General features: G+C 42.8%; 1 protein-coding gene across 3 annotated transcripts in view; it reads right to left on the bottom strand.

The window, feature by feature from the left end:
- Positions 1-23,672, bottom strand: part of VWA8 (von Willebrand factor A domain containing 8) — a 96,412-nt gene extending 72,740 nt beyond the window's left edge. For all 3 annotated transcript variants that reach the window (XM_082234155.1, XM_082234156.1, XM_082234157.1), the window contains exons 1-12: positions 23,480-23,672; positions 18,309-18,386; positions 15,439-15,569; positions 13,078-13,188; positions 11,870-12,037; positions 10,834-10,998; positions 9,676-9,725; positions 5,972-6,080; positions 4,435-4,539; positions 2,279-2,410; positions 967-1,101; positions 315-392 (exon numbers count right to left, since the gene is read on the bottom strand). In XM_082234155.1, the coding sequence (XP_082090281.1) occupies positions 315-392; positions 967-1,101; positions 2,279-2,410; positions 4,435-4,539; positions 5,972-6,080; positions 9,676-9,725; positions 10,834-10,998; positions 11,870-12,037; positions 13,078-13,188; positions 15,439-15,569; positions 18,309-18,386; positions 23,480-23,657 (1,440 nt within the window). In that variant the 5' untranslated portion in view covers positions 23,658-23,672. The remainder of the gene's footprint in view (positions 1-314; positions 393-966; positions 1,102-2,278; positions 2,411-4,434; positions 4,540-5,971; positions 6,081-9,675; positions 9,726-10,833; positions 10,999-11,869; positions 12,038-13,077; positions 13,189-15,438; positions 15,570-18,308; positions 18,387-23,479) is intronic.
- Between the last annotated feature and the right edge of the window lie 224 nt (positions 23,673-23,896).

The raw sequence follows: 23,896 nt of genomic DNA, 5'->3' as shown, positions 1-23,896 counted from the left end.
ATCAATGGCCTACTTTTCACTGTAGTGCCTGGGCTATACCACCTCAGACTGCAGGTGGGATCTCACATTATTCTTCTATATAAAAATTAACATCCCTGCAACACAGGAACCATAGAGAATAGACTACAATTCTCAGGGCAGGGACTCTTGAAGGGACTTCAACTGCATGGCATCTGCAATGGTATAGCCTGGTCCAACCCCCTTAGTAAGGAATAGGGTAACACCATAAGAGACGAGCGACAATCCAAATGCAACCCTCTGGTCAGTGTGTGACAAGCCTAGGAGGCCAAGGGTTAGGGTATCAATAAACTTACCTGATATAGCATGACGGGTTCTATGTTATACCCTAATGTAGCTGCAAATTCCTTAGCAAGAACTGTTTTGCCACAACCCTGGAGGGAAAAAGGAGAACAAGCTGATTGAAGCAGCTGTATGTTCAACTGAGCAAGTAACAATTACTTCCAGGTGAGGCGCACAATAGAAATCAGTCTGTGATAAATTAGTATGGGCAGTTCCCCCACCCTCACCAACTGGTATAAGTTTGTGTCTATCACAATGCTGCATTAAATTTTGCGCTATGTACAGTTACATTAGGGATGCGGGTGGTGCTGTGGTCTAAACCACTGAGCCTAGGGCTTGCTGATCAGAAGGTTGGCGGTTCGAATCCCAGTGACGGGGTGAGCTCCCATTGCTCGGTCCCTGCTCCTGCCAACCTAGCAGTTCAAAATCATGTCAAAGTGCAAGTAGATAAATAGGTACCACACCGGCGGGAAGGTAAACGGCGTTTCCGTGCGCTGCTCTGGTTCGCCAGAAGCGGCTTAGTCATGCTGGCCACATGACCCGGAAGCTGTATGCCGGCCCCCTTGGCCAGTAAAGTGAGATGAGCCCCACAACCCCAGAGTCGTCCATGACTGGACCTAACGGTCAGGGGTCCCTTTACCTTTACAGTTACATTATGGCACTTACTTTTTCTCCAATCAAACAGATATCTTTAACCATGTGGGACAATATCATTTCTGCCAATTGCTGTTCATGGCTGGGAGTCTTAATGAAACTGTCTGTCCCAGAATGCAGGTTTAGTGGCCTAGTCCCAGCAGGAACCTAAAAGACAGATAGCACTATGTTAAGTATAATTGGTTTAATTGACACAGAAATGGTGAATACCTGTGTATTGGTGAAAAGGTTTAACATGGGGGTTTTCCATGGGGCTATATTAAAGCCAAGAAAGGGTCTCTGAGCTCAAGCTGAATTGATAATTAACTGTAGTTCTCTAGTAGCTAACATGTGAGTGAGTAACCTTAGATCAGGTGATTAAGGTACTGAGTTGCAAATTCACCATCTTTGGAGGGTGGTGGCTGGAATCTTTTGTTCTTTCAGACTCTATGGAGTAAAGATGTGTAAAAGACTCTTCTGAAGGGAAAGAAAACAGCTCCAGGGAAAATGGAGGGTGGAATGTAGGCAATGCCTCTCTGTCCCCCTCTGTCTCTCTCTCTCTCTCTCTCTCTGTGTGTGTGTGTGTGTGTGTGTCTGTCTGTGTGTGAGAGAGAGCGCACTACATTTGTCAGCTCACATTATAAGCTTATTTTATTTCTAAGAAGATCCTGAGCCTCTGCTGGATATGCACAAGATATGAAACTGTTTTGATGTCTCATTTACTTTTTTGTGTGTTATATTTTAAAGAACATTCTGCAAGTAAAATTTTGAATACTATTCATGGGTCTGGACCATGCTTCATTCCAAAAGCACTCTGTTTCCATGCATCCCTTTGCTTCAAACTGTGCAATATTAATATCTGTAATATGCTAACAACACATAGCTTTCTTTGCTCAAGCATTCACTCCAGAAAACAAATTCTGACATTTGCCTGTCAAATAATATAAATGTAACTTGTTTCCTGAACAATGAACAAACCATATGTAAGTCTACATCCATAGCTCAGCTTAAGTCTTTCTTACTGACTGCTGTATCATCAAACAATAAACTATGGTTTAGCACTACAAGGGTGCTCCACAACAAGCTTCCTGCTTGTGCACGCACACATAAGCACCAGGCACTGCCACAATTATGATTTTGGAAGTTTTCACTCCTGCTTCAGAATAACCATAGCTTGTCATGACACCCAAGCAAGTCTGTCAGCATCCCAGTTTACAGGAATGCAACATATTGTTGATTTTTATGTCAAATTCTGGGAAAGCCAGAAATGAAAGGAAGGCAGCAACATAGCAATACATGTGCAATAAAGCTTACCCTCCCACTTGTTAAACAATTAAATAGTTACCTGGAATGTCACAGCTTCCCCGGCTATTTGAATTGTCACGTCAGCCTGCAAAATCTTGCCATCCTCCCTCTTGTTCACATTTAAAACTCTTGTAGGTACAACAGGTCTTTCTGAATCCTGCAGCTCAAATCGCTAAGAAAGAGGAAGGAATAGAAGGTCTAGATTATTCTATTTGTGAAAGTATTTTCAGCCCCAAACTCCTCCACCTTGTTTGGTCCTTTGTCTGGGCTTGGCCACCATGCTGAACTTGCACCAATGTTACAGGATCACCAAGAGCCATGGGCAAATATTATTATTATTTATTAAATTTGTTAGCCACTTTCTCTTGCCCAGGGAAACTCAGAGGGACTTACAGTCAAATAGAGAGACCCAGTGTCTAGAAGTTGCCCCTGCCCAGTGACAGTGTTCATGGGGGATAAAGAAGGGACATGAGAAACCTGGGATGGCCTCTTGGGACAGATCACAACACTGGCTGCAGTCACATAAAGGGTGAGGATTACATCAGACAACTTCCATAATGGCTAGCTGTATGTTGTCTGCTCCTTTAACCCTCCCCCCCCCAAAAAAGAGACCCAGATGGAGATAGTATTTGCTTTCTGTTAAAGAACAGATCTAATAGCAAAATGAAGTCTCGTAACTGGGAAAAGTACAGTGGTGCCCCGCAAGATGAATGCCTCGCAAGACGGAAAACTTGCTAGACGAAAGAGTTTTCTGTTTTGGAGGTGCTTCGCAAAACGAATCTCCTATGGGCTTGCTTCACAAGACGAAAATGTCTTGCGAGTTCCTGCGGGTTTTTTTCCTCCCCCCCCTTTTCTAAGCCACTAAGCCGCTTATCAGCTGATCCGATAAACCGATAAGCCGCTAAAAGCCGCTAAAAGCCGCTAAAAGCCGCTAATAGCGCTAATCCGCTAATCCGTCAATGGGCTTGCTTCGCAAGACGAAAAAACCGCTAGACGAAGAGAATCACAGAACGGATTCTTTTCGTCTTGTGAGGCACCACTGTAAAATGATCCCAAAATGTATGATTAATTTTTCAATATTTCAGATCTAGTTTAATTAATTGTCATAATCAAATGTTAATTAATCAAATGTCATCAGTTTGAAGGGAATGTAGCAAACATGGCAAGCTTCTTGAAAAAAGTAAGGCTACAATCCTATGTACATTTACTTAGGAGCAAGCCCTATTAAACACACTGGGAATTACTTTCAAGAAGTATGAACAGGTTTGGGTTGCATATGTCCCCTTAAGCAAGAGCACTGTCAATGCAGATCTTCTGTGTTTCACTCAATTAACTTATATTTAATAAGCCTACAGGGCACCATGAACATGGAAGACTACGTCCCTCAAGACATCCTTACTATTCAATCATCATTAGACTTCAACATGTCAAAAAGAATCACGAAACATACACAGCCCAACAAGACAGCAAGAAGAATCCACCGACAGCATAAGAATCAATCTGGCTAACCTGATCCGAAAACACACACCACTCACAAACAAAAGCAAATCTCACTACAGCCAACCAAAGACAACCAACCACACTCTAAGCCACCCCCAACCTCTCTCACCACCAAGGAAATACAAGCGAATAGTAAGAGAACCCACACAAGTGACACTGACACAAAACCCCACACATACACTGAGTAGAAGAACAGAGGCACTGCCACCCCACCCCACCCCACCCCACTCACCATTCCCCTCTCCCCCTTTCCCCCCTTTTCTTCCTAACCTAACACTGTATGCAACACTAACGTCTCACAACAAATGAAACTTATCTGTAGAAAGCACAACTTGAGAAAAGAGACAATGCATGCATTTTTGTAAATTAAGAAATTTTTAATAAAATATGTATTTTAAAAAAGAACCACAAAAAGAAAACACATCTTGTGGAAGGCCTTCACTTACAGTTTTCATCAGTCCTCTCTGTCCTCACCCAAAATGACACAAAATAAATACAGAAAGCCATAATAACTAGAAGACACTTTTGGAGACACATAAAACAGCAGCAGAAGAGGAAGTTCTTGAGACCATAGGGCTTTCTCTAGCTTTGAAACCAATAATTTAGCCATTATTATTATTATTTTATTCCAGAGAACTGTAAAGTGTGGCTGCTACCTATGCCAGAATAATTTGTAGGGAAAGAGTGAACGCTTACCTTTAAGGCATCTTCTACGGCTGTCTTGCCTTCCCTCCCCAAAAGAACATTATATGGATAAAGCCACATGATTATATGCTGGATTGACATCATAGGCAAGCAGTTCTGGGAGGGGAGAGAGAGAGAGAACAGAAAAAGTGAACATAGAATCACTATTGTGCTAAACCTGAAAGAAACATTGGTGCCAACATTTTGTGAGAAACGGGCAAGTGAGTGCCATTCATCAGTATTTCAAGATTTATTTGGCAAGCTCAATTTTCTGAGGTTCCTAGGTTCTACTAGACTCCAAAAGATAGCTCTGAAATTAGAGAAACCCAAGCAAAAAAGCAGGATTTCCTCAAGGCCACAGGCAGGGCCAGCTGAAGATGGTTGACTGTCTGAAGCAAAAGGACAAAGGTTGCCTCTAAATTATTACTACTCTCTGCTTCCTGCTACGTAGCCAACTCTAGATCCACAGGAGGAATTCTCCTCTGGGTCCACGCCTGGGAAGTGATCTCAGGAGTCTACAGTGAAGTACCTTGTCAAAAGCTTTTTGGAAGCCCAAGTCCACTCTGTTAACCGGATCAGCTCTATCAATATTCTAGTTCACCTTCTCAAAGAATTTTAAAATATTTGTGAGACAAGACAGCAAAGCCAAGCTGGCTCTGCTTCAGCAAGACTTGTCATTTGCAAGCCTTGTGCAACTGAAGACCACAAGGGCTAGTCTTCTGCCTTGGATTAGTAACTATGAATTTGATTAACCTAATACAAGAGGGAGCTTAAAGAGGTTTTATTTCCTATAAATTCCATAATCTCTCAAAGTGTCGTGCAGTTTTGTTCAATAGTAACCCAAGTGGTTCCTTTCAGCTACAGTCTTGAATCTGTGGCTTTACTGGTTGAGCTTTATTCTGTTCTGCAGGATTGCTGCTGGGCAAATTTGAGCCTTGACTGGGGGATCCAAAAAACATTAGTTCATTGGCCAAGATTTGACATGGTGCTATTGGGCATTTGAAACATGCCGCAGAGTGTGTGCAGAGTAGACCACACAGACGGAATCACTGAAGAGACGTAAAGAGATCTTTGCAAGATTTAATAACAAAACTCCTCTAACATACACCTTACATAGTGTCTATAATCATCACCTATCCATCCACAAGGAGACAGAGTAAGGTACATACAGCGCATTATATACCATTCACAATTGCTGACACAGCTAATTACAGTGACTTATCAGCACCTGCTACACTGCTACACAGCTGTAAAAACTAGGTCAGGATATGCACCCTGGCTTTTAAAATGGTACACCATCCTGTGAAACAATAATGAACCCTAACATTTAAACAAACTATTCATCAATACAAAACTGATTTCAGTTACAGATGACAACTATGTTAGGAAAGAAAATAAGCCTTCACTGCAGCAATTTGCTATTTTCTCTTTTTTTTCCCTAGCTACACTGTAAAAGCAGTTTCTTTATCCTTAATACCTGAATGCTTCCCCTAAACTCCAGATAAGGAATCTCCATCTCAGTATCCATTATTTATTTGCAAGGACCTACCAGAATCTGCACAGCAGATGCTAACGTGTCCAGAGGAAAATCAGGGAGACCCAGGGCGGAGGATTCTTGGGTGCAAAAAGTAGTTGCAAATGACAAAAGTTTAGAAATTCTAGAAAGAAAAACCAAAGGCAGAAAATGTTAGACAAACAATACTTCTAAATAAAACACTTTTTAAAAGAAAAATAATATTTTTCGTAAAAGATTCATATATTTTTTTACCAACTTAACCCTGTTGGTTCCTTCACCAAATCTAATTGCAATGGCAAATGGTTCAATATCCAAACAGCAGTGATGACAAAAGAGTATCTGTGCCTTGTGTCCCAGTTTAATAAGAATGGCTCTGAAATAGCTCCATCATTGATTAGCTTGGTTATATGGGCACTATACATAGCCTTAATTCACCTTAAAATTGATAATTGGGGGGGATTCAAAATCAGATTTTCAAATGGTGATAATGGTCTCATTGCCTGAGATTTAACTGTTGAGTTTGAGATAAAGTGTTTTACCTGAAAGATCAATAGCCAATTCATATTACACCCTTCCATTCTTTCCATGATTTGCCCTGCTGTGAGAGAAATATCGCTTTCTTAAAAGTGAATCAATCTATAAAAGCCTCTTTCTTTCCAGTCGATATCCAACAGCTTCCAATCAGATGTGTGGAAGGAGGGCTGCAATACGAAGGGAGTCAGCTGTGATACTGGAGGTGCTCATTTTGATATCCAGGATCGCCCATCTTTAATTATGCTTTTGCAAAATGGGCTTGTTATAATTTCTTGGACAGTTTATGTTATGAATAAAAAATGGGTTACCTGGTATTCTGTGCTCAAATTTATCAAACTCTGATTGTATCCAAATATTCCCTTTTCACATTGTTGATCATACTACAGTGGTGCCTCGCAAGACGAAATTAATTCGCACTGCGCTTCCCCGCTATCCCCGGAGCTTGCGGGGCAAGCTTCGTTTTGCGAAGCAAGCCCATAGGGAAATGCGTCTTGTGAAGCGGCTAAGAAAACGAAAAACTCCTTCGTCTAGCGAGTTTTTTGTCTTCCGAGGCGTTCGTCTTGCGGGGTACCACTGTATAGGCAACTCCCAACTTATGTGGGGGTTGAAACACCATTGAAAAAGCCTGCAAACACCCTGTTCCACCCCTTTTGGTGACATTTTTGTGATGCTTTTGGGTCACTTCTGGGTTCGGCACAAGGCACATGTGCATGGTTCACACATATCGGATGTGCCTATAGTGGCCGCTGCTTGTAATGGCATTTTGTATATAGACCGCATCATGATATCTTTGCAGATATGTTAAACCAATAGCTCCTCTCTGGGAAGGTTAGGACAATACAGCTAATCGTAGTCTAGGTCTCTTGCCTTGATGAGTAACGCTTACAATCATTTTTTGCCATTTCCTTAGGTCCTTTGCTGAAATACTTATAGGCAGGGTTTGAAACAAAAAGAATTAAAAACGGTAAAATCGTCATTTTAACTGATGCTATCATGCCCACCCAGGAAGCTTTAATTCATATTAAAGAAACATATCCACTTCCAAATGTTTGTAAAGGCTGTGCTAGATAAGGTCACTCAAGCCTATCAAATGCCTTTTTGGGATCTAAAAAAAAGCTAGACCCTTGTTTCAGAATATAGATAGCATTAATACTATTTATGAACCTTTTAATATACTCTCAAGTTGAAATTCAGGATAAATCCAGTTTAATCTGCATCAAATTATTTAGCAATAAATTTGCTTAATCTAGCCGCCAATATGGATAACATCTTAAAATCATTGTTAAATAGAGCAATCTTCTATATGATATTGCAATAGAGGCCACTTTCTTTAGTTCCGCTTTAATTAGAGTACTAGCTTCTTTCATACGGTTGCCATACGTCCTCTTTTTCCAGGACATGTCCTCTTTTTCATGGGTATGTAAAATGAGTGTCGTCATAGTGATCCATAGTTAAAAGTAGAAGATGACAAATGGATCTTCTTTTTTGCTCTTCAAAATATGGCATCCCTAAAGTTTTAGAATATACTGACGGAAACCCATCTAGGTAAATTTTAATCTTAAATTCAAAATGCTAACTAAAGTAAGGCTAACAGTTGCTACAACCATAATATCAGGAGTGTAAACAGGAAGGCATATATCCATCCTGTGTACATGGCATGTTCACACACAACATGGGATCCAGCACAGAGTGTTTGATCCTGAAAGCCACAGTTGTTGTTTTTAAGGCACGTTTCTAACAGAGCAAGAGATCATTGCTGAAATTTAAGATGTTCTATTTCCCATCCCTGGCCCATTCAGCTTATTTATCCACAAATTCTAAAAAAGGAAACAAGCAATCAAAACAAAAAAGGTACAAGTGTCTTTAATCTCACATTGGCCCCATTCAGACTTCACAGGACCACTTACATGAACAAGCTGCAGGTCTCCATTTTGTGCATGCCCAGTATCTCCTGTTTTGCACACTAAGGAAGAGATCAGAAGCCCCTGCTTCCAATTTTAAACTGAGTGCAATTCCCCATAATTGTGGGATATAATCCACTAAGAGCAGTCAAACACAACATTTCTTGTTTTCCTAGAGAAGCATTCCGAGGGAATGTTTGGTCCAGCCATTTGAAAGCTTCCTGTTTCCTCCTGGCTGGAACATCCTTCCTTTGCATGTGACTAGAGGTGGGTGTGACCTTACTTCTCCAGGTAACAAAAGGACAAGGATTGCTGCCACACTCTTTTTTGACTTCCTCCGTTGTTGGAGCAGCAGCTTTTAGCTAGAATTGCTCTAGTTGTATTCATTCAACTTGTTTTTATTATTGCTTGTTAGCCTGGCCTTGGCTGGGGAGGGCGGGGTATAAATAATAATAATAATAATAATAATAATAATAATAATAATAATAATAATAATAATAATAATATGTTGGCTCTCAGCCAACAGAGAACACAGGGACTATCTCCATATGGGATAGATCCACATGTTTATACTTTGTAACTAAGTCTGCCTTCAGGGATCCAACTGTGAACTGATGATGTGAGTAAACTTTTATATACTTTACACAATATTGTGGCGTGTTTATTCTTTTAAGAGGGATGCAAGGGAACTTACCAGGAATCTAATATTGAGAGGCTTAAACAAGCCTTCAACCAGCTATCTGCTGTATGTTTAAAATGGGAATGTAAAACTTTGCTAAGTTATAGAACTTGCTAGCGCAAGTTAGGAAGGATATTAATGAACAATATATCCTCTCCTGCCTCCCTGAACATTTCCACAATAATTTCTGAACTTGGGGAACTGTGGTTTAAACTATGGTTTCAGGCAGATCTGAAATCACAGTTGCTCAGTTGTTTCTGACTTTTTCCTCATTAACTATAGTTTAAACAAACTACAGGACCTCTGTCATGAAGTGAAAGTTCATCAAGGAGCTCATTTAGGTTTATTCACAGAGGATTCTTGCTCACCCCATCCTAAAGACGTGAGTTTGGTTGGAAGATAGACGTACCCGAATTTTGTACCACCATTACCTAAAGTAGATTAGCCATGAAATCTGTTAGGAGGCCTAATAAAAATCTGAACCTTTGTATATCATGTCTAGATTATCTCACCCAATTCATTTGGTCATATCACAACAACTCTAATATTCTACGAGGGAAGCCATTAGATAAGAAAACTAAATTCTAAGAACATTTATGCATAGCTGTAATGCATATATTTACCTCTCAGTTGAAACGTTAGGTCCAATACAATATAACTGTGAAAGATGGTCCTAAAACAGAAGACAGTATCACCTATCAGGCCATTTACTCAAGCAACAGCACTCTGTCCACCAGGGTGCAGGATGACATCTTCATCAAGCTCTCCACCCAAGTTCTCGTTCCTGGTCCGTCAACGTCAGATGTTATGTTGCAATGCACACCACTTTACACTTGCTTACATTACATGGTGTTTGCCATTTTAACTTCTATTCAGCCAGTTTGGAGATCCTTTTGGAGCTCCTCACCGTCCTTTTCGTTTTTATATTCTGAACAATTTTGTGTCATCAGGAAACTTGGCCTCTGTCCTGCTCACCACTAACGCCAGATCATTTGTGAAGAATATAAAAAGCACCAGTTCCAATACAGATCCTTTGGGGAGCCTACATTATTCCATTATGACATTTATTCATGCTCTGCGCTTCCTGAACTTTAACCACTTGCATAGCCATAAGATAACTTGTTCCATGACTGCCAAGCTTGCTCAGAAGTCTTTGGTGGTGGGCTTTGCAACAGCTTTTCAAAAAGTCGAACACACACAGTCTACTGCATCATCCCTCCCTACATGCTTATTGATGCACTCAAAGAATTCTAAAAGGTTAAGTAGACTGGACTTTCCTTTGCAGAAGCTATGCCAGCTCCTCTTCAACAAGACAACATCAGTATGCTTGGTAATTTTATCTTTAATCATGCTTCCCACCAGTTTTCCTGGAATAGATGTTACGCTAACTGTCCTGTAATCTCCAGGATCCCTACTCCCCAACTGTGGGTTGTTTTTGCTAGATGATTAGCAATTCTAATTTTGAGTTCTTAAAGAGCTCCTGTGTAGATGCCATCTAGAGCTGGTGAAGCCTTCATTTTTAATTTGTCAACATGGCATAAAACATCAGCTCTTGTCACTACTAGTTGCCTCAGTTCCTCACTCACTTCCTGATAAAGTGAGTAAAGAGATAGGCATCTGCCCTTCCACAGTGGAAAAACAAATGCAAATAATGCATTGAGCTTCTCCGTCATTTCATTTTCCTCCTTTAGAACACCTTTGACTCCCATGTAAATGCACACATTAAAGCATCATTCAACTGTACTTTGTGTACAACCCCAGACACCTGCAACATTACTTACCTTAAACGGTAGATAATAAACATCTCTTGCTTGAAATCTAGATCGCAGAGGTGGGTCTAATGGGTTACCCAAATATCGGGGGACGGGAAGGCCCAGGGCAATGACTCTGAAGTTTTCGCTGACTCTAACAATCTTCCATGCATCCAATTCTGATTTATTATGCTCCTGAATAAATTAAGCCTATAATTAGAATTCTGCAACCACTTCAGAAAAAAGACCAACTATTCAGAGTACCTAATGAAGAGCTGTTTGAACTGGACAACAAATGGCTTATAGATCTGGAAGACATAGAGCTCTCACTCCATCAGCTTCAATACAAATGCCAGTATTAACAAAACTGTATATTGATTTTAGGATTTTAAGAGTCACTTCACACATTAGTGATCTGAATGCATGTTCCCTGTGCTTTCACAGTGAGCCTTAACCCTGAAAACAGTTTTTTTTTTTAAATCTTCCTTTAAAAAGAGGAGGGGGGAAATGTCAGTACATGGCAATGCCAGGTCAATGATTCGTAAGACCAGAGCCATCCATGACTCGATCAAGGAATTGACCTGCACGTGTAACAGAGACATGACTGGGCATGGTAGCTGCGCCTACTCTTGCCACTGCTTGTCCACCAGGTTTCTCTTATGCACAGCAACCCAGATCGTTTGGGTGGGGAGATAGGTTGCAGTGATTTTTAATAAGTCCTTAGTTTTAACCAACCTTCCTATTAGGAAGACCCAATTTTCCAAGTGCAAGTTCTGGAAGTTGGGCAATAGGGGCAGTACAGGATTCCTATGGTGCACCGACCTCCCCACTATGAGAAGCATGTGTTAGATAGATATTGTAGTATTTAAGGGCAGACATAGAAATATAACGAAGAAAGAAAGAGTTCCATGCAGTAAAATGTTACTTGAGAGATCTAGCAGGGAAGGAGTGAATATAAAATAAACCATATAAAGAATAAGCCTTCTAGAGATCAAAGCTTCTCCAGCAACTTTTATTTTAGATTTAATGTTGTTTGGGATCTAATATTGATGTAACAACCCAATACCTTCAGCAGTTTGTCATAACGTTCTGCTGACATGAGAAAACGGCCATCTTCAAGTTGCATCTCCCGGTTCTCCAGTAAATTGTTCAAGACAGGTAAGACATTCCGCTCGGCCTTCTCCAAGCCTTCCAGAACCAAGATTCTGCCTTCGGTGGCTGCTCGTACGGCACACTGCCCATCAAAACAAAATCAGCTTCAGAAGCAAAAACAGCTGAATAGGAGTTCACAAAACGAAAGCTAGGCTGAATATTTCCCACTGCACACATTTGCAGGACCATATTCCCCTGTGAAAACAGGGGTGGAATATCTGTCAACTTTCAGGGGAGAATGTGAATTGCAAAAATTGGGGGCCCTACCTTTACTTACAGCATATACTACTATAGCCAAGTTCTTCCTGTAGAGATAGAGTTGCAGTTGGGCCACCAGCCTAAATGAAAGGATGGAACATTGTGGCATCAAGGCCACCTGTGCTCTAAGGGACTGCAATGGATCCAGGAGAATCGCCGCCCCCCTCACTCCTTCCAAGGGAGAATGGCCCCTTCTACAGTAGGGACCACACAAATATGCCAGAGGAACCACCCACCACAGCATCTCAGTGTTGACTAGATTAAGCTTCAGTTTATTGGCCCTGATCTAGTCTATTATCACAACCAAGAGCTAATTCAAAATGTAAAAGGAGAAATGCAGCTGTGTGTCACTGTAGTGGTGCCAATGCTCTACAAAACTCTATGATCCCACTCAGCAGTTTCATGTAGATGTTACACAGCATGGAGCAGGGGCAGAGCTGACTCCTGTGGGAACCCACACTGGAGAATCCCCAGAGCCAAGTATTGCTCCTCCAGGAACCACATTCTGGAGCCATCAATTCAAGCAGGAATGAAACCCCTACAGCACAGTGCCCCCAATACCTAAACTCAAACAAAAGGTTACTATCGCCAACAGTATCAAAAGGTACCAAGAGATCAAGTAGGATCCATGGAGTCACACTCTCCCTGTCTCTCTCTCTCTCAACACAAGTCATCATGCATGGCGACCAAGGAAGTTTCAATATCAAAACCAGGCTTGAATTCTGGCTGAAATGGATCTAGGAAATCTGACTCCTCAAGAGTACCTGGATCTGGTTGGCAACCACGCTCTCAAGAACCTTGCCCAGAAATCATCAGTTCTCAGCAAATTGACAATAAAGACCCGTGGCGATTATAAGTACTCACCTGATCAATGTAGTAAGCAGTCCCAGCTCGGATCTCTCTCCGCTGTTTGAGATCTGTTTCTGTTGTGTCCCTGGAGAGTGCAATGTACTCCACTTCTCGCTTGGTCAACTCCTGTAGGACACAGCACAATATTTGAAAACATATAGATTACAATCAGCACAGCATCACAGCAAATTATCCAACAGAGGCAGCGACACATCACTAAATGGAATAAAACTAAAGAGCAACACCATCTCTTGAGGCCCAGTTTAGTGCTCTCCCTCAATCAGCATGGTTGCAGGCCACCTCCTTATGAACATTTCTGAAACTTTCAGCTTTAAATCACTTGGATGTATCAAAACAAATAAGGAGGCCAGCTAAAAGGAGAGATAAGAGAGACACACCGAGGTAAAAAAGATCTTGCAGTATGTTCCATCAGTGTGACTCATAGTATGACAGAGAGCAATAATCATAAACATATAAACAACATTGCTATTACTTCAGCGTCATTAATAGTATTGTTGAAAACTTTGTTTCACTTGTGTTGTATTCCTTTGGGTACATATTAGTGAAAATGTGTTTGTCTAGCACTAATGGTTGCTCATGAAATGTATTGTGAGCTGGAGGCAGAGGGCCTTTTCGGTGGTGGCGCCCGCCCTGTGGAATGCCCTCCCATTGGATGTCAAGGTGATGGACAACTACCTGACATTCAGAAGACATCTTAAGGCGGCCCTATTCAGGGAAGCTTTTAATGTATGATATTTTAGTGTTTTTTGGTTTCTGTGGAAGCCGCCCAGAGTGGCTGGGGAAACCCAGCCAGATGGGCGGGGTACAAATAATAAATAATTATTATTATTATTATTATTATTATTATTATTATTATTATTATTATTATTATCACAGCGCATTTCCTGAATATGTGCCATTCATATAATATAAATGTTGGAACACAATGCAAAGTAATGCACTGCAGTAATAGATTCAAGTAGGTAGCCGTGTTGGTCTGCGGCAGTCAAAATAAATTAAAACAATTCTTTAAAAAGATTGTTAAAAAGGCTCTTAAAAACCTAAAAGCTCCCTTAAAAGAATCAAGTCTTCAAAGACTTCAAGTAATTGCAGTAACAGACATAGACAACAAAAGTTAAGCTATTGCTGCTCAGGTAGGGGTGCAGCTGGGCTACCAGTCAATGCTGATGGAAGGCACTCCACGCCACTGAGGCCACCGGAGCCTCAAGTAACAGCAAAGGATCCTGAATATTTCCAAGCTACGTACCTGCTCCCTCAGAGGGAGTGTAAGCCCATCAAGAGCAGGCAACCTCCCAGCCTTCTGGTCTAGGGAACCACCCAGTGCCTCAGTCTTATCTGGACTGAACCACAGCAAAGCAATGCCACCCCCCAACTCAGACAGCCGCTCCAGTAGGATACCATGGTCAATGGTATCAAAGGCCACTGAAAGGTCGAGGAGAATTAACAAGGACATGTTTCCCCTGTCTCTCTCCTGACAAAGGTCACCATACAGGGTGACTAAAGTGGTTTCTGTGCCAAAACCGGGTCTAAACACCAGTTTGACTATGCCAATAAAATAAGTATACCAAATGTTTGAGGCAACAAACAATGAGAAAACAACCAGCCAATAATAATAATAATAATAATAATAATAATAATAGTTGCTGTTGTTGTTTTATACCCAGCCCATCTGGCTGGCTTTCCCCAGCCACTCTGGGCAGCTTACAGCACATATAATTTTTTAAAAAAAATTCTCAATACAGGGCTGCATTCAGATGTCTTCTAAAAGTCAGGTAGTTGTTTATTTCCTTGACATCTGATGGGAGGGCATTCCACAGGGCGGGTGCCACTTCCGAGAAGGCCCTCTGCCTGGTTCCTTGTAACTTTGCTTCTCGCAAAGAGGGAACCGCCAGAAGGCCCTCAGAGCTGGACCTCAGTGTCTGGGCTGAGCGATGGGGGTGGAGACACTCCTTCGGGTATACTGGGCCAAGGCGGTTTAGGGATTTAAAGGTCAGCACCAAGGCTTTGAATTGTGCTCGGAAATGCACTAGGAGCCAATGAAGATCCTTTAGGACTGGTGTTATATGGTCCCAGCAGCCACTCCTAGTCACCAGTCTAGAAACTCAACTGTAGTGTGTTCTTGGTTTGATTCAAAGGCTTCAAAATTGGGATGTAACTCTAAACAATCCTTGATTACCAAACATACTCTCTGCACACTGGGGTGGACAATTTACAGGGCCTTCTGCCAGAAATCCAAAAAGATACTCTCCCAGGCTACATGTCTCTTAGACTGCTAAACATTACTACACTGAAACCTAATTACTAATGTCCACTCCAGTTTCCAAATGAAAATTAAGTCTCTCTCCCCAAACTTACCAAGTACTGCATGGCAATCGATCGCCGAAGAGGCCCAGGTGGTCCTATGAGAAAGACGTCTTGGCCCAAAAGGTCTTTTTGCATGATCCATCTTAAATGCTGGATTACAGATTGAGCCACAGAGTCTGAAACTGAATGAGAAAGGCGTGGACTTTGGTCTAAATTAAGAATTTACAAACCAATATTTTTAAATTACAAAGCACCTTTAATAGTTTTGATACTGCTCTTCAATTTCTGAATTTATCTTTCTAGCCTCACTGCTGAGAGGTCCTTTTTTTTCAGAGTGCAAACATTTCAGATCTATTAAAGTTCAAACCAATGCAACTGACAGTGTTTGGGATGAATAAAATGGACTGATAGAGTCCAGTTAAATTAATAAAAGGAAGTGCCATCCAGAGTCTTGGGTTTAAAGGCGAGGCAGCGGGTGAGCTAGGTTAAGATTTTCCTCCGGCTGGACATTTGATTAAACATTAAGGCGTCTCAAGACTGGCCTGTGTTAGGCAACTAAACAAACAAATAAGTAATCTCTGCTCATCGCTGAAAGTCCCTGGGTAGACTTTAGCACATCATTTCTGCCAAGATACTTAGGAAGGTAAAATAAGAGTAACACAAAGGCAGCTCTTTTACCTTCTTGGGGCTACAAATGAGACAAATACAAGAGAGTGTCTTCTCAGGAATGGCCATTGAGCTTTTGCAGAAATAGCCAATGTGGCGGCTCCAGAGTTTGGGCTACAGTTCCCATCATTCCTGACTGCTGGCCAAGCTGGCTAAGGCTGGTGGGAGCTGGAGTTAAATCACCTCTGAAGGGCACTATGTTGGCTCCCCTGGGCTATGGAAGGTGCTGTAGTCCCTGGAGAAGGCTGCCTTTATTCTGTTCTCCACATGGCTCCTTCTCTCTTATGTGTGAGCTTCCTTTGCCAGGCTTAGGCACGGATAACGCAGAACAGGGATTTGGAAACAGCTTTAAACGCTGGTGTGGCACCCCTGGGCTCCCCTGGAGCACATCTACCCTGCACATCTCAGTTGGTTAGAGCATGGTGCTGATAATGCCAAGGTTGCAGGTTCAATCCCCGTACGGGACAGATGCCTATTCCTGCATTGCAGGGGGTTGGACTAGATGACCCTTGTGGTCCCTTCCAGCTCTACAGTTATATGATTCTATATGATCTGGCTGTTCTTAGCATGGTGTAGCCAGAAGCCGGGACTTCTCAGCAGGGGGCAGGGGGCTTGTTCACATTAAACCATAATGAACCATTAAGTACGGCTTAACATGATGTGTGATCACAGCCAGACTTAGAAGCTTGCAACTCCACGCTCCTGGTACATTTTACATTAATAAATTTAGCTAGCTCTATTTTTAGTTACGGTTTGAAGAAAAGAAATTGGATCAGATTTAAGAGACACCTAAAATGGAAAGAAAACTCAAGAATGCAAAACAACCTGTCAGATAGGAACAGAACATAAATGCATATAAGAATACCCCCAAAGCCTCAGGGCCACAGACCCACTCAAATGCACTTTTCAATACTATAACCAGCTCCTGCAAAAGTTCACTATTTCCTTTATATGAAGTAACAAGAGCACAGAAAGGCTTGTAGGTAGGAATTGGCAAATATGTTTAGTTGATTTTATAGTTTTATTTTACTAGTGCTCAGGTTAACATAAAGTAATTAATCATTACTAACGAAGGCAACTAAAAATTTTTTATCTTCCCAGATTTTCTCCATCTCGCATTTCCTTTTATCTTTCCTCCACCTTCTCTCCATCCTGAAGAGTCCATCAGACTCTTCTAATATTTATTTAACTATTTGCAGGCTGCCTTCTAGTCAAATCCTGCCAAGCTGGCTTCTGATATAAATTCACAGAATAACATCAAAAAGCTTTAAAAAATTCTATTACAGATTGTTTTTAATGATTTTTTAATATATTTTTAGCGAATCTTGTTCTTATCTGTAAGCTGCCTTGAGACGGTCAGGGAGAAGGGTGGGGTGAAATTAATTTTTAAAATCATTACTGTCAGAGCTGCCACCCGGTCCCAGCTCACACAGGACCACGCTCGCCAACGTTCACTTTATAAGAGTCTTTATTGTGTTACAAGTTTCATTTCCGAACTGCAGCGTGCAGCTCTACACCTTCCATTCTAGGTCGACGAAGTCTCGTCTGACTCTCCGCCTCCTGCGCACCAGCTTAATACCCTAGCCTTGCTCCACCTCCTACGTCTCTCCCTGCGTCTCTGGGTCCCACTGCTCCTCCTAGTCTCCTCCCTCCTAGACTCCTCTGACGCTGAAGACCCCCCACTTCCTTCCTCCTCCTTTCGGCGGGCTTTGGGACCCGGCTCCCTCTCCGGGCTGCTTGCTGCGCCAGTCTCCTCTGCATTTGAACTTGGCGCGCGCGCCCAACTCCCTGCCTTCCTCTTAACCGTCGCCTCGCTCTCTGAGGAGGGCGTGACCACCCCTGACTCGTGCCCTCCCTCCTGCTGACCGCCTCCGGAACCCGATGCCTGGCTACCTTCCTCCCTGCTGCTCTCAGTCTTGAGCATGGGTCCCGACTTCCAGCTGCTGCCGCTCTCAGTTATGAGCGTGGGTCCCGACTTCCAGCTGCTATTCTCTGAATCTCCTCTGTTCCCTTCCTCCTGGGGTGTCCCCCCGGATCCCCCCCTTGCTCTGCTCACTGGGGCTCCCTTTTGGGAGTCCTCTGACTCACTGCTTAGGCTTGGAGATCTCGGGTCGTCATCATCACTCATTTTCCCTTCGGATTCCTCCCCCTCACTCTCTGTTTCCTCCCTTCTCTGCGTCTCTGCTCCTGAACCCCTGACAATTACTATTATTCATATATGTTTAACCAGCTGGGTATTAGAAGAATATTCTTACTGTAGTTCACTGGGACAAGTTCTGGATTTCTTGGAATTTTGAGTTTGTATGATACATCTCCAATAGTAACAGTATCACCTGAAAAGAAAAGGGAGAACTGTCACTGATTGCTAACTATACAATCATCACAAATCTAACACAGCCCACAAAGAGAAAGATGTTTGCTCATTCAGGGCACATAATATTTTCTGAACCTTCCTGCAGGGCATGATCCAAGATGGCATTTTAACCATAAAATCTTTGTTATAGCCTTTGCTCTCTGTGTCAATAGTTGTAATAGTAAACCTTTGTACAGAGTAACAATCCTAGTATATCTAGCTTACCAGTATATCTAGGTTACCAGATTTTTTTCCAATGAATCCGGGGACACTTTTCAACTTCAATGGATTTTGTATGGGGACTGATTTGTAAATCCAGGGACTGTCCCCAGGAAACAGGGACGTCTGGTAACCTTAATCTAGCTTCCACTTCAACTCCTGGCCTTTGCAACCCAAGAACTTTAGAAAAAGGACACGTGTAAATGAATAGCTCCATCAGCCACTTTGCAGAGATTCTACAAAAAAACAGGTCATTCATTCAGGTTGTGATACTTAACATTTTATTTAAAGATGTGGGGTTGGATCCAGGCTTAGTCATGCCCACTGAAATCTAGTTTAAACTGATCTATTTTAATCATTATTACACCTGAATCCTGGCAAGTTGAAAGTGTGTGATTAAATGCACACAAGAATTTCCCAGCATGGAAACAGCTTTTAAGCTCTCTGCCTTGCTTTCAGGGCAAGGTCCACTCAGTGCGCCCACTCCAAGATGCGGGGGGAGGGGGACAGTTCCAAGGGCTTGAGGCCCTGTGTGAGATGCCTTCAGCATCACGTAGGCCAGTGTTTTTCAACCTTTTTTGGGCAAAGGCACACTTGTTTCATGAAAAAAATCACGAGGCACACCACCATTAGAAAATGTTAAAAAAATTAACTCTGTGCCTATATTGACTATATATAAAGTAATTCTCTTGAATAGGAATCAAATAAACACAAAGAAAGTATTTTATAATTACTTTATTATGAAATAGTAAGTAAACAGAAATATGAAAAATTATAAAATACTTTATTCAGTGCGCAACCTGGGCCTGTTTGGCTGAACACAAAGCTGATATTCTGGCTGGAATCGAACGTTGCGGACTGTTCTCTGCTCAGCGGGGATTGATCTGCTGATCCCCGCTGAGCCGGCGAATGACAGCTCCGTCTCCGTACTGTGTGCGGAGAGGGAGATGTCAGAGCCCCGCTGCTCTCTATGGGGAATCGGATGAGAGCGGACCGCCTGTCCGCTCTCATCCGATCCCATCCGATCTGATCCCCACCCAGGACGGATGGAAAATAGGGTGGACACAGTCCGGCGCCCGCCTAGTGGGCGAAAATTTGATTTTTTTTAAAAAAAAATCTTTCACATTTTTCAATTTTCCCCACGGCACACCAGGCAACATCTCGCGGCACACTAGTGTGCCGCAGAACAGTGGTTGAAAAACACTGATGTAGGCTACCCAAAACCCAATGGCTAAGTTGCAATCAGGTAAGGAGAAAAACGAAATACAGTGGTACCTTGGGTTACATACGCTTCAGGTTACAGAGACTCCGCTAACCCAGAAATAGTGCTTCAGGTTAAGAACTTTGCTTCAGGATGAGAACAGAAATCGTGCTCCGGCGGCGCGGCGGCAGCAGCAGGAGGCCCCATTAGCTAAAGTGGTGCTTCAGGTTAAGAACAGTTTCAGGTTAAGTACAGACCTCCTCCGGAACGAATTAAGTACTTAACCCGAGGTACCACTGTAGGGTGTGTGGCAACAGGGCATCCTCAATGAAACACACATGACAAACTGCCCACCAAAAAAAAAATAAGCACTAAAAAGCATCCACACCACCCTCAGCTACAGATGACAAGTGGCTAGTTTTCCCTTACTGGGTTATCCACAGAATGAGAATATCTGTATTTTATTGGGAGAGAAGGGTTGTGGGTTGGCATTTTGATGAGGAGAATGCCACGTGGAGAACATGAAAAGCATGCACACCTCATATCCACTTTAAACTACTGTGTGTGTATAGTACACCCTATTACCTATTGTGAAAATAGACCAAATATGATTTTTTTTCATATTAAATGAGCAGAGCAAGTTCTGTGCTAAGCATCTGTAGATACAGCAGGTAATAAACATTTAAAATACGTTTTGCAATAGCACTGACTTGCAGCAAGCCCCCTGTGTGGTTTTCTCAGTCATTCCAAGAGGGGCAGAATAGACCCCAAAAGCTGTAAGAGTAAATTTATTTTTTTCACTAAATTAAGGAGGGGGCTCTGAAATACCACATGGCAATCACAGCTCATTACAGCTGAGAACAACATGGGGTAATGGAAGACGGACATACAAGTTTCATTATTGTTTTCAGCACTTCTGGGATTCATATGTGGCCATAGTGAAGCTAAAGAGAGCGGGAATATTTAGGGCTCAATCATCAGATTCTCAAGTGATAAATGGAAGGATGCTATACAAATCTCTGTTTGATCCTGGGGCAAACATATCCCATTTCAACAATTTTAGGATTTCATTATCTTTCCTGCCTGCCAGCTGTAAATTGTTGTATACTCATTTCTCCTTTCAAAAATAGTTACTTCTTAACACCAGGGTTAACTACTCATTTTGAATATGTTCTTTAAAGTCAACTGTTATCATTTTTCTTTAATAATGTTTTTAATGCAACTGAAATGAATCTGAGTTTCTGCGAGTCAGTTTCAGGGCTGGTGGGGGGGATGACCAGCAAAAAATTAACTAAAAGGACTTTGATCAAAACTGATGCTGTTGGGCAACTGGGTGACAAACACAAATCTTGCTGTGGAAATATTTGTTACCAGGTTTTTAAAAAGCAAGAGATAAGGAAAAGCTCAGAAATCCTTAGTGCGCCTGGGAGACAACAAGAAATTTATACTGAGAGTGAAAAATGGGCACACCACTCTCCAAACAAGATGTTATGATCACAACCCCAGCAGAAGCACAATGAAAAGCATGCCAGACGGTCAAAAGGAGACGCATCAAAGACTTCATACAGAGCTGAGCTAAACATGTAGAAAAGGTTCCCATATAGAAGCTTAGAACATTGACAAAAGAGAAACAGGGACACTTTAATCAGATTAAATGTGATGGAGAGTCAAAGCTGAGATATCATCCAAAACACATGTATGTGGCAATAAGTTCCACTAAAAATCAGGGTCACTTCTGACCACATTTAAAATATACTAGAGAGTTAAACCTAGACTAGAATAACAGGTTAAACAGTTATATTATCTGCAAACCAAAATAATAAAAGTGGTACAGAATTATATATTTTGCTTTTATATTATACTGAAATATGGAGCATCTAAGTACGGTAAATTTATTCTGGGAAATTAAGAGCAAGGCTGCAATTCTGTGTACCTCATAGAATTGTAGAGTTGGAAGGGACAACAAGGGTCCTCTTGTACCACCTGCAAAATCACAGCTAGAAGGAAATCCCACCAAAGTACAGTGGTGCCTCGCAAGACGAAAAGAATCCGTTCTGTGATTCTCTTCGTCTAGCGGTTTTTTCGTCTTGCGAAGCAAGCCCATTGAAGGATTAGCGGATTAGCGCTATTAGCGGCTTATCTGCTGATCGGATCAGCTGATAAGCGGCTTAGAAAAAGGGGGGGAAAGGAAAAAAACCAGCAGGAACTCGCAAGACATTTTCGTCTTGCGAAGCAAGCCCATAGGAGATTCGTTTTGCGAAGCATCTCCAAAACGGAAAACTCTTTCGTCTAGCGAGTTTTCCGTCTTGCGAGGCATTCGTCTTGCGGGGCACCACTGTAGATCCACAATAAACAGTTTAATAAAAGTAGCATAAACTAAGTAGTGTAAATGTGTTGTAAACCACATCTGAGGGTTTTTTCCTTAAAAATATAAAGCAGCCTATAAATTAAATAACTAATGATATTGATGAAGATATAGGCTCATCCCCAGCCTTTCTCAACTTCTGGTCCCCAGATGTTGTTGAACTACAACTCCCATCATCCCTAGCTAGCAGGACCAGTTGAGAAAGGTTGTTACTGCCAGTCTCAGGGGTGGGGGGACAGGGGCCTATTTCCTATTTATCCCTATACATGTGGCCTATTTTTCCAGTTCCTTGTAGAATTTGTAGCTTTTGTTTACTTTATTTCAACGGAAGGAGCCCAGTCATGTCAATAACAACTCCAATTATTATTATTATTATTATTATTATTATTATTATTATTATTTAAAGGAAAAAGGTAAAGCATAGCTCCTACTGGAATGAGAGAAGACTTAAAGGGGAAACAGGGTTTAGAAAAAAGGATGTCGTGTTTCCAAAGATGCTGCTAGGAAGTCAGCAAGCAGGTTAGGAAGGTAGATTGTTCCTCCCCTAAGGATTTTATTCTGTGAACCACCCTGAGACCCACGGACAGTATATAAATTCAAATAATAATAATAATAATAATAATAATAATAATAATAATTTGCTGGCGCAGAGAGGTGTGTGGCTTTTGAGAAAGCGGCAGTTCCACTGGAAGGGCTCAAGCACTCTTGGAAGAGCAACCCCATAAAAGGACCTTTAAAAAACAAAAAAACCCTTGGGGGGCAGAAATCACCCAGGCCGAACTCTTCATGGCGGTGAGTCCCATAAGCTCACTCAGCCACGGGGAAGGAAGGCCAGAGAAATTCAATTAATAATAATAATATGCTGGTGCAGAGAGGTGTGTGGCTTTTGAGAAAGCAGCGGTGTCCACTGGAAGGGCTGAAAAACTCTTGGAAGAGCAACCCCACAAAAGGGCCTTTTTAAAAATAAAAAAACAAACCCTTTGGGAGCAGAAGTCACCCGGGCCGAACTCTTCTCGTGGCAGTGAGTCCCATAAGCTCACTCAGCCACGGGAAGGAAGACCAGAAGCGGAGGACCAAGGGATGCCGTCGCTCCAGCAACCTTTTCCGTCTCAACCTTGTGGGGAAGAGTCCGATCCTGTGGGGTCCTCCGGATCCCCGGGCCTGCCGCCACGAGGGGACCCGGCAAAGACCCGGCTCCCAGTCCCCGCGGGGCCGGGGGTGACCTTGGCGCCCCAGCCGGCGGCGGCGGCGGAGGCCCGGGAAGGCGCCCTCTCGACCCCGCCGTTACCTTCGGCCTTGCCGGTCGAGTGCAGAAGCCGGGCCCGGCCGGTGCGGACGCTCCCGGCGCCGCCGCTTCCCGAGGCCGCCACCTGCCGCAGGAGCAGCCGGACCCGCCTGGTGGCCGCCGAAGCCCCGCACACCCCGCAGGCGCCGGCGCCGCCGAGGAAGAGCATCCGCGACGGCATGGCCCGGCCGGCCTGACAGGAGGAAGAGCCGGAGAGCAGCGTCGCTGGGGGACCGGTGCGGCAGTTGCACAGCGTCCCCGCGGAAACAGCGCCCGACGCTTTCGGGGCCGGGCCAGGGGGCGGAAGGGGTTTATCTCTCAAAGGCTGACTGCCTCCCTCCGACCTCGGCGGCTTCTCCAATGTAGGGAGCGTGGCCAAGATCACTATTATTTACGGATGTGAGAAAAACACTCGCCCCT

This window comes from Podarcis vaucheri (genome assembly GCF_965113315.1).
Source record: "Podarcis vaucheri genome assembly, chromosome: 8".
NCBI classification, from domain to species: Eukaryota; Metazoa; Chordata; class Lepidosauria; order Squamata; family Lacertidae; genus Podarcis; species Podarcis vaucheri.
This window is presented reverse-complemented; position numbering and strand designations above follow the sequence as displayed.